At 43.1% G+C, this 15,887-nt stretch overlaps 1 protein-coding gene across 5 annotated transcripts in view; it reads left to right on the forward strand.

Annotated features, from left to right (window-relative positions):
* Positions 1-15,887, forward strand: part of LOC134564634 (phospholipid-transporting ATPase ID-like) — an 86,270-nt gene that overhangs the window by 12,344 nt on the left and 58,039 nt on the right. For 2 of the 5 annotated variants that reach the window (XM_063423577.1, XM_063423579.1), the window contains exon 2: positions 7,262-7,340. In XM_063423577.1, the coding sequence (XP_063279647.1) occupies positions 7,298-7,340 (43 nt within the window). In that variant the 5' untranslated portion in view covers positions 7,262-7,297. Of the gene's footprint in view, positions 1-15; positions 337-6,940; positions 7,073-7,261; positions 7,341-15,887 lie in introns of those variants that run through there. The other 3 variants (XM_063423576.1, XM_063423575.1, XM_063423578.1) reach the window with 3 other exon arrangements.

Raw genomic sequence — 15,887 nt, forward strand, 5'->3', positions numbered from 1 at the left:
ATATAAAAAAAGAAAAGGGGAGAAAAAAAAATTGGCAAGGAGCCAAGCCCAGTGACTGAAGTGAGAAGTAGGGAACTTGGAGTGTAGTTGTCGGGACACTATATATCAGAGCGAGTCAGCGGCGGATTTTAAGGGTGTCGGAGAGGACACGCGATGCCCATTTCACAGCGCAGATAAGGTTTGCGTCCTTAGGTGAATGTCCTGGCGCTGCGACGGCGAGCGAAGCTGTCGCTGTTGGGAGGGGATAAAGCTGCGTGTCAATGAGAGGAGAGGAGCGTACGGGAGTGCTATGGAGGGCAGCAACTTTGTTGCTGTGACTTTTACAAGGCTTCAAGGGTAAGATTTAATGCTTTCCTTCCGCTCTTTTGTTTTTCCTGCCAGCTTTGGTGGGGTGGGGGGTCAGAAACTTGTGGGGTTTTTTTCAGACTCAAAAGTTTTGAGAAACTTAGTCAAAGCGCTCGGGGTTGAGCATTTCCTACGGGCGAGCTGAGAGACGTCTGGGTGGAGTGAGCTGAGCTGTGCATGATTCCAAGCAGCGGCGGCAGCAGGAGCAGCAGCAGCCGCCCGGGGAAGCTGCTATTGTTTGTTTCAGAGGGATCAGACTGCGTTTCTCTTTGGGAACCCGCTCCGCCACAGCTGTTGATCCGTAACTTGAGCGTCGTCGCAACTAACTTACCCAGAGGAGCTGAATGCAGTTTTTTGACTGCCATCCTGGTGTCAGTTTAAAAAGTGTTTTAATGAAGACAGATGGAGGATGTTGGATCATTACTTTAAGACGTGGCAGATAACAGACTGAGCCTGTTTCCCAGCAATTACAGCTAATTGCATTGGCACATTGGAGTGCAGGGGTGGGAACGCAGAATTTCCCGGGTTTCTGTATATATAGATTGGAACAGCACCAGAAAATAGCTGTAGTGCTGGCTCACCTCATCCAGGATGCCTCTTCAGGTATGGAAAAAGCAGGGAGATTTCAGGGATACTTTCAAACTCGTTGCATCGTCAGTAGATTTAAACAAGAGTCTACACTACTTTTGTAAACCGTGATGCCAGGAGTGGCCACTTACAGTGCCCTAAACTTATTCCAGGTTTTAATTCTGCCAAATCTGATTTCAGTCCTGAAAAAGAGTAGGTTTTGGATTCAAAATACGCATTTTGGTTGTCCACCCTGCAGCTCACTTTCTGTGTTTGCAATGCAGGGAGTGGTACAACACATGCTATTCCCTGTTTTGCTCTTGAGGTATTCAAACACAAGAGGATGTAAGGAGGGGTGGAGAAATGTAAATAGTAATGTATTTCAGTGCTGAAAGATGATTAGTACTATTTACTTCTAATGGCTGAAATTTTTGTTTCTGCTTTTGGTAGGGAAAAGCAAATGCATTGTTCTCTTTGGAACCAAAATTTGACAAATTTGACTGAAACAGTATAGCTGTAGTTCAAAGGAGCCCCTTGGCAAACACGCCTTTGTGTGGCACATGGCAAGGTCAGTTTGTGCCGGGTGTGCCAGGTCTTTACGCTGCTCTTACCAGAGCCTTGGCAAGCACTCCACTGCGATGTCCTTCTTTTGCAATACCTGTGTGTGAATGTGACTGTCCAGCTCCAGCGTATGACATGTGGCAACAAAAACATGGATAAAACAGGGAGATTGAGGACCTGATGTATTTTAAATCCTTAGTATTTTCTCAGATGTGCCTCCAAATCCATGTGTACAGTGAAATATGTTCAAAATTTAGGGACTGAGATCTCATATTTAACATTATTACTCCACCAAGAGCAATAAGCAATGAAAGTGAGAAGTTTTCAGCCTTTTTGTCATGATGTGCAGTGCTTGGGGTCTATTTTCTCATATGAGTTATTGAGTTATTGGTTGGCTATTTAGTACATAAGCTTGCAAAATAATAGAATTCTAAGATCAGTGGGTATTTGTGACCATTACATCATCTAAAACAAATTTTAAAAACCCCAAACTTTTGTGCAAAACCTGATCTGACCTGAAAAGGTGAGTGGAGGCATGATATGCTTTCTGAATTTGTACTTGCCCAGGGTTGTTTAAACATTTTTGTGTGTATACGTACCACAAAAAGGATATTTGGTGGCAAAACTGACTGAAGAAATCTTCTGACTAATTCCCCTGACTTCTGTGTGCTTGCTTCTTGTACTACAGCACAATTCACTGCCCTCTCAGATCTGATATGACCACTACTTCGATAGGAATTTCAGTCTGTACTGAACTATACCCCATGATCTAGATTAAAATAACTCTTCCAAAAATCATTGTATTTAACATGGATCATTTCACATCGTCTGGGAATTAAGTGATAGGAGCAGAGGCACCAAGTATATTCTAGTTCATATTTATCATTGAATCTGATGTATCATATATCTTTGTCCAGAGAAACAAGGCCAAGAAACAGGACATGTTTTCCATCCACAACATCTGCTCTGCATTCATCTACGTTGTGCCATGTCTTTTCTAATTTTGCTACTCAAGGTTGTGGTGGTGCAAAATGCCTTCCTCCTCCTCCAGTCTTGCAGTACAGCCCTCAGTGAACCTTTGCAAAGTCCACATGTTGTAGCTCATTGCAACTTACCCCTCATTCAGGACGAGATTTGCAGTTGTGTTCTCAAGCCAAACCATTGAATTGTGGAATGGTTTGGGTTGGAACAGACCTTAAATATCATCCTTTTCCAGTTCCCCTGCCATGGGCAGGAACACCTTTCACTAGAGTTGCTCAGAGCCCCATCCAGCTTGTCCCTGAGCATCTCCAGGGATGGGGCACCCACAGGTTCTCTGGGCAGTCCATGCCAGTCGTTCACCACCTTCACAGTAAAGAATTTCTTCCTAATATCTAATATAAGCCTACTCTCTTTCACTTTGAAGCCATTTACCTTTGTCCTGGCATTACATGCCTTGCCAGAAGTAACTCTCAAGCTCTCTTGTAGCCTAAGCACTGAAATTTGCTCTAAGATCTCACCAAAGCCTTCCCTTCTCCAGGCTAAACAACCCCCACTCGCTCAGCCTATCTTCACAGCAGAGGTACTCCATCCTTCTGATCATCTTGGTGGCCTTCTCTATGTTCACTCCAGCAGGTCCCTGTCCTTCCCATGCTGGGACCCAGCTCTGGATGCAGAGCTCCAGCTGGGTCTCAGCAGAGCAGAGCAGAGGGGCAGAATCCCCTCCCTCCCCTGCTGCCCACGGGGCTCTGGGTGTAGCCCAGGACACGTTTGGCTCTCTGGGCTGAGTGCTCGTGGCCAGTGCATGTTGAGTTTCTCATTCACGAGCTCCCTTAAGCCCTTCTCCTCTGGTCTGCTTTCAAGCCATTCTCTGCACAGCCTGTACTTGGGATTGCCTTGACCCACCTTGCTTCTGTCTCTCTTAAATAAGGCAGAATTTGGTTTGTGAGCAAACATAATTTCCCTATTCAAGATCCGTCAAAGCAGCTTGTCATTGTGGATATTGAAATACCCAGAGCCCTTGATCAAACTGTCAGTAGCCATAAAGCACGTGGATTGTCTTTGCAGACATGTAAGAAATGGAGAGACAGTTCACAGAGCCCTGTAGGTATAAAAGTGTTCTATGGTGAGAGGGGATAATTTATTTGTACTTACATCCCCAGTTCCCTGTAGGTGAAGAATTGGGAATTTGAACTTTAAATAATTTCTGGTCCTGAAAATCTGGGGAAGCAACATGTGTCCTGTTAAGCTGAGGGGTTGGACCTGCATGAGTGCTCAAATACTCTGAGTCCCAGTTGATTACTGAACAATGAAGAGTACCTGGGGTAAAAATAAATGAAGAAAATCCAAAAATAATCAGGTGGAAAATGGAATAACAACCAAGAGTCCAGAAGGGCTAATGCATACTGTGGAAAACAACTAGAGTGACTGAAGCAGCACTTCATTTTGCCTGACAATAGCTGGTGCCAGGGAAAATTAACACAAACAGGAAATTGCCTTTTTTCTGACTATAGAATGTTTTTGTGTGTATATGGGTTTTTAATTAATTCAGGAAAAGGAGGCTATGAAATTGTCCTACCAAAATTTGACAAGTACTTAATGCCACACAGCAAATGAAATATGAGAACTTTTTTCCCCAATATTTTTTTCCCTAGAAAGCATTAAGAGAAATTAAAATGGTAATTAAAAGTAGATGTGGGCGGAGGAGGCTGATGACCCATCATTGCAAATTTGGAAGGGAAACCGAATCTCAGATTTAAAAAAAATAGGAAAATAAAGAAAACTGAACAAGGGCACGAGTTTTGATTACCCATGAAATTGGTGGGGGAAAAAAAATCCTGAGGGAGTTTATTGAAAAATACAGGTGCAAAAATGTTGGACCATGCAGGTAGAATTGAGAGTTTAAAATAACCCAAGAAAAAAGGCCTGGGGCTGAAACGCAGGAAGAGCCAAGGTTAGCCAAGAGAGCACATCTGTCTGCACAAGCTGTGATAAGTGAGAAAACAGGAGCAGTACCTGTTGCTCCACCAAAGGGGACAACTCCGCCATTACTTGCTTGTGTTTATCTTTACACTGGCAGCTGGTGGTCAATGAACTCTCAAACTGAAAACAGGCACCTGGAAGTGTGGCAGTGTCCTGTCACAGAGGGGGTGTGAGCAGGCAGCCTTGCACAGAAGCTACAGCCCTTGTGAGAGTGGCTTTCCTCTGTAAAGAAGTATGGGGATTAAATGTGTCAATAACAAAGCAGTAAAGGAAGATATTTGCAATATTATGAAAATAAAGGATACACCTCAATGCAATAGGGGTGTGTCCAGCTCTTAATGCCATCATCTGTGTGCCCATTGAATACTGACACATTTTCAAATTACATTGTGGTTTGGGCAAGTCAGGAACTGAGTTTTGCCTAGAGGATCAAGTCAGCTTGGGAAGGATTCATACATAACTCCTGGGATTTAACTAAGTGAGCAGGTATGCCAAGTGTGGTAGAAATGACGTACTGGAGAGGTAATTGGTACAAATGAATGTGGCAAAGTTATCTCCCATGTCTGCCCTAAAAGGCAAAATTTTGTGGGAATTGAAAGCCTTTAAGGATATTTGTGCTGGCCATGAAGGTAACTTAAATTTACTGCTGAGTGAAGATATTCAATGCATGCAATCCTGATTTAATGCACTAAGAGGCTGTGGGAACTACATGTTTTCCATATAAAAACACTATATTGTTTCAGTCTTCTTGTCACACTGCAGTCCTACCAGAAACCAGGGTTCCAAAAATCACAGTAATTAACAGAAGCCATGTGTCAGAGCTGAAGGAAGTTTCAGCTTCGTGTTTGGAAGATGTGAAAGTCTATTGTTTGTTTCATGTTATTAATGCTGAAGGAAAGCTTATAACCACCTTCTCTTTTCTGCTCCCCCCAAAATATAAATATTCTTTTTTCAACCTCTGCTGAGATTATATGCCTTGTCAACTGAGTACACAGCTGGGAGAGGTTTGGTAGCTGGGGATTGTTTTTCTGAAATGTTTGGAAAATACAGGAAGATACAGGGTTCATATGGGTCTTGTAATCATCAATATGATGATTATAACCAGTTAACCTTCTGCGTCTTTGTGCTGACAGTGAACGATGACTTTTGTTTTTCTAAAATGTTTTTCAAATACAGCGACATCCAGAGTTCATATGGATCATATAATCATCAATATTCTGATTACAACCAATCAACCTTTTGCATCCTTGTGCTGTCAGGATTACCAGATTAATGATTGTCAGATCTGTGGCTCCTGGTGCTTTAGGAAATCTGAGGTCTTTACTTCTATGTGTGTGGGGAGTGTGTCTCACTCTTCCCACCAGCTTATGAAGAGCTCTCTGTCCTAGTTAGTAGGGTTTTGTAAGACATAATAGTAATTCTAAAATGAAGAAATATGTTGAAAGTGATAGACTGAGGTCATGGATGGAAAGTAAGTTTGGTCAGGGCCAAGAAAGTTCTAGGCTGTAACATTGCATATTTTAAGTGGTTTGGCTTCATGGGCAAAGAAATTCTGGGGAGATGTGGTACCAAAGCATTTGTTATGATTAGCAGAAAAAATAGGTTGAGTGAATAGAGAAAGGATATCTTCCAAGCAGAGTGGACACAGAGAGGCTCCCAAAACCCCTCACTGAATTCAGATTCATGCAACTGCAGCTACTAAATATAGTTTTGCTGGAGCATCTGGAGCAGGAGTTTGACATACACAAGGATTGCAGAGTTTTCCTTAAAGTTTACCTTTATTTTCTGCAAAGACATGAAACCCGAGCTTGCACTGGTGTTGTTGTATCAGGATTGCATTTGGGATGTGGCATAGGCTGGGTTCATACGTATGTGTTTCCAAAATATGACATATTTGCTATTCCTGTCTCCTTAGGCACCCTTGCTCTGCATAGATAGCATAGGATAAAGTGCAAAAATGACATTCTGTCACCTAGAAGACTTGTTCTAGATAGACTGTGACTCTCTCAAGTGCCCCAGCTTGCCTCACTGACCACTTAAGCAACTGTGGTACAGTGTTCCTATTGACTCAGGCTCCTGGTCACAGAGCAGTGCCAGCTTTTCTCACGTTCACAGGTCCTCTAGGTTGTCAGCACCAACATCACCTTCAAATCCTTTAAATAAACTTGTCTGATGATTGGGACACTGAAAATTACACTACCAGCCAGTTTTGATGTGATTTTTTTTTTAATGCTCAATTCCTCTGCCTATCAGGACATGTTCAGGGCCTTTAATGCAATTTCTGGTGCCTGGCCTTAGCTTCTGGGCCAGGTAGTTTGCAGCCAGTGGGGGAGAAATTTTATTCTAGTCTGCCCCAAACATGCAGGATGACCAGCAATGGACAACAGTGTTAGCCAGCACGTGTTGAGCAGACTCGGATTTACAGGAAACCAGTGCTTCCCGCTGCTTCCTCCTCTTCAAGGAGGCTGGTCTGGCTCTGGGTAGACACGCAGTTCCTCTGTACCTTAAGTACAAGCTCTGGGTGTGTATTTCTCATTTTCATATAGCACCAATGTAGTGGGAATGCCCTTTTCAGTCTCTCTTCCACTGGCCCCTTCTTCGTGCCATGTCAGGAGATGAGTTGATCAGCATGTCCAAGGTAAGGTAGTCCACTGATGCACTCCAACCTGAAAACCTAAGATTGTTTTGTATTTTATGCATTCTAGATTATAAACTCTGGCTGTTGGCTGCAGTGCTTAGGAATTTGTTTTCCCCCATTTATTTGGCATAGAGTTACATTTATCTGCTGCTGTATGTGTTGTGAATTGCCTTCTCTTTTCTCTTGCAGAAGTTCCATGGAGTTGGACTAAAATAAAGTTTTGGGATGTCTCTATTTGGATTAAAATTTGGAAAGAAGAAATTGAAAGGTGAGTGTGGTCTGGTAATGCCATTGTTTATGGGAGCAAAGGAATGCAAACACAGCATACCTGCAAGTCTTTGAGCTCCTGTTTGGGAGCAGGTCTGGCACAGAGCAGGTATGGGAAGATACACTTTCTTTCCTGTTCCTGCGTTTCATACTGCCTTGGAGGAGTGCTGTGGATTGGGTGCCAGTGAATGGGGGCATATCTGCAAAAGGACTAGGTTCAGAGTTTGTGCGCTGTCATGACACATGACTGCCTTGGGGAAGTTGGGTTTTGGTGGGTTTTTTTATACAGGAATCCTTTGTGGGCGTGGGTGGATGGGAAATGCACAGTGCAACGGTCTGATGCAGTCTTTGGATGATGAAATGTACTGGTGCATCTCAAATTCTCTGTTCAGTTTTGAGCCTCTCACAGGAAAGACTTTGAGGTGCTAGAGCGTGTCCTGATAAGGGAAAAGAAGCTGGTGAAGGGTCTGCAGCACAAGTTTTATAAAGAGCTGCTAAGGGAACTCTGGGGTGTTTAATGTGGAGAAAAGAAGGCTCATGGGAGACCTTATTGTTTTCTAAAACTACCTGAATGGAAGCTGTAGTTAGGTGGGGGCAGTCTCTTCTCCCAGGTAAGCAACAGGACAAGAAGAAATGGCCTCAATATACCAGGGAAAGCTTAGATTTGCTATTAGGAAAAATTTCTTCACAGAAAGGGTTGTCAAGCATTGGAACAGGCTGCCTATGACATTGATGGAGTCACCGTCTCTGGAGGTGTTTAACAGATGTGTAGATGTGGCATTTAGGGACATGGTTTAGTGATGGAGTTGGTAGTGCTGGGTAAACAGTTGGATTTGCTGATTTTGGAGGTCTTTTCCAATCTAAAAAATTGTATGATTCTGTTTTATGATGGCAATGGCCCAGGTATTCCCTCCAATCAGAAACAGGAAGACGAGTAAATTAGAGACATGCACCCTGAAAGCACATGTGTGTGCACCCTGAGAGACCCAGTATGCACTCTCTGGTCGAGGATCCAGGTCTGCAGACATGGTGAAGAGGGAAAGTCTCTAGCCTTTCCTTTCAGGGTGTTCCTTTCTGTATTTGATGAAGTTGGAAGTACTGCCCTATTTATATTTTGACAAGAAATTATTTTCCAACCTCTCTGAGCTCAGAGGTCTGAACAGCTTTTTCCCAGGGGTTTATTTTTGCAATTGTGCTGCTATTTCCTCTTCCTGGACCAGAGCAGACAGTGAACCCTGGTGTTAAGATGAGGGCATCCGTTTGCTTCTCTGACAGTCTCAGGAGAGGAGGTTGTGATTGCTCCCAGGGAAGGATCTCTGCCAGTCTGCCAGCCCCAGATCTTTTTTACCCCATCTTGGCTCTGCAGATGAGGGAGCACAGGTTTGTCTGTGACCCACCATCCACTCAGGGCACCCCCACTCGTAAAGCAGTAGCTGTTCAGATTATGAAAAAGATTCTGATGCTAAATTAGGAAAGTGGTGTGTTTTGCCTGGGCCTTGGTCGGGGTTTTAGCTGGGAAGGGTTCAGCCCCCCTGCCCTGAACCAAGTATTCAAGAAGCTCAGATCTTCCTAGATATACATCCTGTATTTTATTGGGAAGAATAATTTCTTTTCACATCCAATCAACAGTTTAAAACCAATGAAGGCAAACTGGAAAAAGTTCAGAGGATAAAGGAAGCAGAGGTGATCAGGGAATGAGGAGCTTCCATAACAGGAAGCTGGAAGTGTTTTCTCCTCCTCTTGTGTTTTTAATTATTTTGCCTTGCAGTCCCAAAGCTATGATTGCTCCTTGCAAACATTTAACTAGGCATGAATGCCCGTGTTGAAGTGCTATTTTAATCCAAGAGTTTATAAGTCTTTTTGTTTGTAGAAGTCCAAAGGACTGTGCTGCCTGAGAGCAGGCAAGCCCCTCCCACAGGGAACATCCCATGCGCTCATCTTGGAGGGGCAATACATGCTTATGTTCCAAAAACAAAGCTGGATGACATTTAACCTTGCTGAAGAACCATGCTCATGATCTGACTTCTATTGGAGGGAATGGATTACCAGCATCAGCTTCTGGATCTGGGATGAGAATTGCTCTCATGAGATCCAGCTTTTCTCCCCAGCAAGGCATGGTTTCCACCTGAGCTGAGATGCAGGTGAAATATGATAGGTGTCGTTTAAGAGGACAGGTTACATGGTCTTAAGTTTCTTGGAGATAAGGGTTGGCTTTTTATAGTCTCAAGGTCTTTATAGAAGTTATCAGGAGTGTAACTGAAACACAGCTCACGTTGACATACAAAGATACCTGGAAGAAACCAGTTGCCAGATAATGTTGGTGAAGGTGTTGCAGCTGAAGCAGGGAAGTACATTTCTCAGATAAGCAGCAGAGGTGTTTCTATGGAAAAGGTGCCTGAGCTCTTTTACACTGAGGTTTAACCTACAGTGAGCACAGGTGGAACAGAGAAGAAGGGAGGCAATTCTAGTTCACCAAGTGTGTGGGAAGTTGGAGATGGCTGATAATTGTGAAATATCTCAGTTCACTGGCTTCCTCCCATGGCAGTTTAATTCAGAACTGAAGCTTCATACCTCAAGGACAGGGACAGGCAGGTACTGTCCATGAAAAAAATGGGAATAGAGAGCAGGGAGAATTTATCTATACAGCTGGAAGAGCAGTCATTGCTGCAGTTTTGTCTCCATAAGCTCAGCCTCAGGGCACTGTGAGAGGAGGAAGGTTATAAATTGAGCCAGGGCTTTTGGAGAGCTCCGTTGGGTTTTCCTTATTGCTGTTCACCAAGGCAGCTGGGCTTGGAGCAGTCAGGCTCTGGGCAGAGCTTGGCAGCTCCTGAAGAAGGCAACCCATGACTGGCACTATGGGACCTCGAGCTCAGCTGCTTTCTGGGATCCCCATTCTGGTCCGATAGGAAATGTCTCACCATAACAGATGTTGAGTATGAAAAATGTATTTATTTTTACATAATTTCCCATGAGGGAAATAACTGTGAATTGAAAAACTTCTCAAAGTTTGTTTTGGAGCTGTATTTATTTTTATGATTTTTTGCATCACTTCCTATCACTGTGCATTGCTGTTATTAACAACATGTGCAATTGTCTTAAGCTGTGGTATTTATCAGCATGTCTAGGAGATACTGTTTTCTAGTAAAGGAAATTATATGTGCCAGCCAGTCACTATCAGACTAGTTTTCAAAACAAAAACAAAAGACTATTTCAGCTGCTTTTTTTGGCTTGCTAATATTAGTCAAAATATTGTGAACTACTCTCAGACATAAAACCAGGACACAGAGTGATATAAAATTCTAAACCAACTGTGTGAGGAGTGGGGGAAATCAGTTTATCTAAATGAAGAAAAGACAATTTGTGCTGCTAATATATTTGAAAAATCTATATTTCATTCTGAAGTGGACTGAAACAAACATGAAAAGATGTAGATGCTTCTCAAGAATTAATTTATTGTCAAGCATTTTTGAGACATGATGAGTCCCCACCTCTGCCCAGAGCTAGGGCAGGTGGCTAAGACATTGCAAGGAGAAGGAAAGAAAGGAAAACCAGAACTGGTGTTATTGCAAGAGATGGGAAAAGGGAGAGGTGATTCAGCCTATGTTCCTTCCTAGAAAAATCTAAATGGGAGTATTTTCAGGTTTAAGATTATCCTACACTTCTTCTACCTGTGTCCCAAGAGTGCTATTTGACCACAAGTGTTTTACACACTGGGCAGATCTGGGGCATCGTTTTGGACCTCTTTTTCTCTTTTCTCTTTTCTTAGGGTGTTAATATAAAATGCTGCTTTTGGAAAAGGTTGGGGTGTACCATTGAACTTTGTGTTGATATTAAAAATTTACTAGACTTTAGACAGAAATATTTCCAGTTCACCCTCAGGGTTTTTCATTTCAGACCTTTCATCTGCCGTATGAAAATGGATGAGGTCAGTACATCACCAAAGTGGGCCCTCTGTTAGTGATTCCAGTAGCAAAACAATTTGGCTTTCTATGCCAGGGATTTATAGAATGTTTTACCTGTGTGACAAATTCTACTATGTGTGGTGTGTGTTTGATACTTACCAGGAGGCTGAGCTCAGTACCAATCACCAAAGACACAGCCCTTGACCACAGAAGTGTATTTTTTGCATTTTATTTCTTCAGGAGGATTCTTAGTTTTTTGAGGCAAAAAACATAATAAATATATTTATTTAATAATGGAGGGACAGGAAGGATGAAAGAGTGCTAAACCCGCTGATCATAGTGTCCCTGTAAGGTCATGATGCATGCTTATTCCTAATTAAATGCCTCACACTCAGCACAGTCTCCTCCATTTCTGAGATGAAAATGCATGTGATTGCCAGCATAAATCCTCTCTAGCCAGGGCAGCCAGAGAGTCTCCACAGAAGAAGGGTGCATCTGCACATTAAAAATGTGTGGGTTTGTAGCATGGAGCCCAGGAGAGCCCCTCCTATGAGTCAATAAAAATACACATTTCCCTGCCAGGCAGCTGAACATGTTCCCACTCCAAGATGGGCTTGGCTCTGACCACTCTCTCCCCATTTCCATCCCACTGGTTTCTCACTGCTTCTGCTGCCCCAGCCTCGCTCGCTGAACCCTGCCAGGCCCTGGCTGCAGTTCAGGGCAGGGATGGGCTTTGGTTTCGTGCTGCAGAGCAGCAGGTGCGCAGCACCGGTCAGGTTACAGCCTGAGGGTGACACTCAGGTAATGACGGTCCGGCAAATGTCTGTGTCACAGGCTGCTGTGAAATACAGATATTTAACCACTATGTCCTTCAGACCTGTCATATGGCTCGTTGCTTCACCCATGCATCCTCTGATCCATATGAGATGATGAATTTACACGTAAAGATCCCTGGCTTTTGTTTTGGATGAAGTTCCCTTGTTGCAGCTCTGATCCCAGCAAGGCACTGCTGTGTTAAGAATGTGGAATTCTTTGTATCAGTGCTGTAAGAAATAATCCCTTTCTCTTTACCCCAGTGAAAGAGACTCTACCCAGATACAGCACCTGCAAATCAAGACACTTGTTGCATGGTTCTTTCACCCCAAATGACTGCAAAAAGGGGCAATTATTCCTTTAAGGTGCAAGGAGATTTTAGCTACTAGCTTGTATAATAACCTCCTGGAAGAAAAAGATTTTGATTGCCTAACACAGTGTATAATGACTTGCAGTCTCCTGTCAAGTTGCCTTTCAATGGAGACTGTAATTCTCAGTTTTTTTGAGGGGAGGATGGAGGTACTGATTCACCATGTCAGTTTTCAGTCTCTTTTGCATGTAGAGGAACAGTCCAGCAAAGACCAGAAAATGGCTGGTATTTGTCTGCCTGTTAAGAAATGGCTGATCTCCTGGAGGCTGGGTGTGAGGTGGCCATTGTTGAGGGCTGATACCAAAAGCTGGGCCACACAGTGATGATGGCGTGACCAAAAATAGAGAAAACAAAAGTTAGGAGGGATATGGGACAAGTAGGAGGTAGCAGGAGGCACAGCATGAGGTGAGTGACTAGAGGGGGTCTTCTGAGACTGCTTATAGCCTGTTGCAGAAGAGACCTGAATTAGTGTCCCAGTATGGTCCGTTCCCTAGAAACCAGAAGAATCTGTTACAGCTTTCACAACTTGGTAAAGATAATAGCTTTGCTAAGAACCTCTCTGTAAGGGAAGCTAGGGACATAAGTTCAGCTCCTGGATGCCAGTATTTGTAGCTGGTCCAGGGCAGAGTTTTTGCTCTTGAGGTCACTTGTTTAAAGGGTGGAGGAGAGATTATTTTGACAGAGTTTATGCTGTCTCTGTTCTGTTGTCAGGGTTGGTTACGCAGGCAGTCCCTTAATTGGGCTGTGTTCATTTTGTGCCTAATTTGTATAGGACTTGGCAAAATCAGGCAGATCTTAACCTCCCATTTCTTGGAGCCACAAGACCCAATATCTACAAAACTTTTCCAATACCCTGTTGAAATCACTTCTCTTGGCATATGCTCCTTAGCATAAACTAGAAACAAATTTCCAGGCTGTCTGACCAGATCTTGAATCTAACCTTTTGCAGGACTTTTCCATGCAGCAGTCCTAAAGTAAGAAAGCTTGTGGGCTAGCCAGTTACATTTATAGCTGATTTTTTTGGCATGGGTTTAATTTTATTAAATACAGATGTTATTCTGAGGTTTAGCTTCTAAAACTGTCTGCCTGAGAAAACAGGCACTTTCCCAGTGACTTGGTCTCAGTGGTTAGACCAAGAACTGGGCACTACGCCATATTTATGTGCGCCGAGTTTCCACTGATGAATAATTTAAAGTAGTTTTCAGTGGCAGTGAAATGATAACTTGGAGCACAAATACCATTCCTTCTTTCCAGTGAATGCAATATGCAGAAGCAGAACATTTGACTTACTTGGAGATACATTAAAAAGTTTCAAGAAATGAAAAACTTCTCATCTGATATCTGTACAGCTTCTCCCTCCCTTTTTCCTCATTGCTTTTAGAATCAACAGGGCATGATAAGACACGCATGCTTGGATCTGCAGCCAAAAAACCCTGAGTTATGGTTTCCAGGCAAAGCTGGTGTAATGCTTGACTTTTTAAATTTTTTGTTTAATGTGATCATCCAAGAGTCTTCAGTTCTGTCCAAACTGTTCCAGAAACAAATGAGAGTCATGTGGTCTATGGTTGTTGAGAACTGCTGGATTAGGAGGCACAGCAGTAGGACCTCACAGTCCTCAGCTGGTAAAAGCCACTGAGGCAGTGTTACCCTGTGCATGTGGTCAGAGTGGTTCTCCTTTGGTGTAGCCAGAGGACACATCAGCAAGGAAGTTCTCCTTGCTGATGCTGTTGGATGCAGCTCCCTGTGAAATTTATTGTGTTTTTTCTTGATTTAGCCAAAGGTATTGGCTTTTACCCGGCAGAAAAAATTAAATTCTTGCCACTAGAAATTAGCCTCATATTTTAGCCTTTAGGGACACTGCCTCTGAGAGAGGTAGATGGCTATGGCAACTAAAGACTCCATTCAGTTTTGAACCAGGTTCGCAGTTACCTCGGGCCTTAAGAAAGGGTTATCACAGAAAACCTGCCCTTAGGTACCATATAGGAGTGCAGTGCCTTGATTCTCATTCCTGTTCTGTTTCATGTCCCCCTGCCTCATGTTTCTGTGCCATCCCAGAGCTGTTTGCTGCCATTAATGTTTCTCACATAAAAGCCATTTGGAGAGTGCATCTGTCACTGTTCTGAGAGGCTCCTTTTCTCACTGGGGCACATATGTGTGTCAGCTTTTTTCTAAGAGCATTTGAGACTCTTGAGTTCAAATCCATGTGTCAAGTGCCTCTTCCCTGGCTGCAAAGACCCTGGGGACAACCTGAGAAAGGGGATGGCTTCTTGCTCCCCCAGTGTGCCCTGGGAAGAGCAGAGGAGCTCAGGGCATGTTCTACTGTTGCCTGCAGCACTTGGATTTCTGTTTCTGCATACAAAACAGAAAGCCACTGAGGACTTCAGAAACTGCGGTGACTCAAAGGCTCTCTAAAGCTTTGTCATCTATTCCTATTTACATTAACACCATTTATCTTTTCTGTGGCATTTCTTGCAAGACTAGACTTTGAGCCCCCAAGGAGGGGATAAGGTTAGCACTTACTGTATGGCAGGAAACAGGCAAGTATTGGGAAGTTCTGTTTTTAACAAATAGCTTTATCTTTCATCAGCTTTGAGAATACCGGTTGCTCTCAGGAAAATTCCTGAAGGAGCACACAACACAATAGCTGAAGCCCAGCAAGTCTGGACCTTTTGAGTTCTGCTTCTGTTTTCCTCTGGGACACCAGATAAGTGACTCTGATCTCTTGGTACATTGTTATCCCTATTGTGAAGATGAGAAAAATTTGCTTGAGGAAAGCAGTGAAGGACATAGCACTTTAAAGGTATTGAATGAAGCTGCTGCTGTGGTTGATCTGAATCATCCATTTGGGGCAGATGGCAGCTGATTTCAAAATGACTGATACTGTTAGATGTGCCTGAAGAAGAGGAAAAGCACATTTGCCTGCTAACATAGCTTTACATTAGCAATTAGAGAGCTTGATGAAAATAGCTACAGAGAGAGACCAAAAAATGGTGATCTGAAAAAGGACTTAAAAATTAGGGATGCTGTGTATTTACAGGGTCATTGAAGGAAAAGGAGGAAGGCTAGTACTTCAATACACTGTGAGCACCTTAGACACTTGCTAATGCAAGAGTGAACAAACCGGAAGAACTAGATGTCTTAACACATCATTTAATAGGTGTAACAGACATGTGCTGTGATAATTCATGAGGATGGAATATTAATAGAATAAAACTAACTCTGTATGGTTAATAAAAGTTTTTGTTTTATGATGTGTGGTCTAAAATGCAACTTGAAGAAAGATGAGCAAATTGCAGATCTCAAATTGCTACAAGGTAATGAACAAAGGCATAGCAAACCAAGAAGGGCAATCTTTTGTGGAAAAAAAGAAAAGAAAAGATGGTTTTCTGAAAGGCAGGACATGGTGGTAAATGAAGAATTCCATCTATGCAGAGGCAGAGTTAGAGAGATGAGTAGAGGAACA

This window comes from Prinia subflava, chromosome Z (genome assembly GCF_021018805.1).
Source record: "Prinia subflava isolate CZ2003 ecotype Zambia chromosome Z, Cam_Psub_1.2, whole genome shotgun sequence".
Lineage (NCBI taxonomy): Eukaryota > Metazoa > Chordata > Aves > Passeriformes > Cisticolidae > Prinia > Prinia subflava.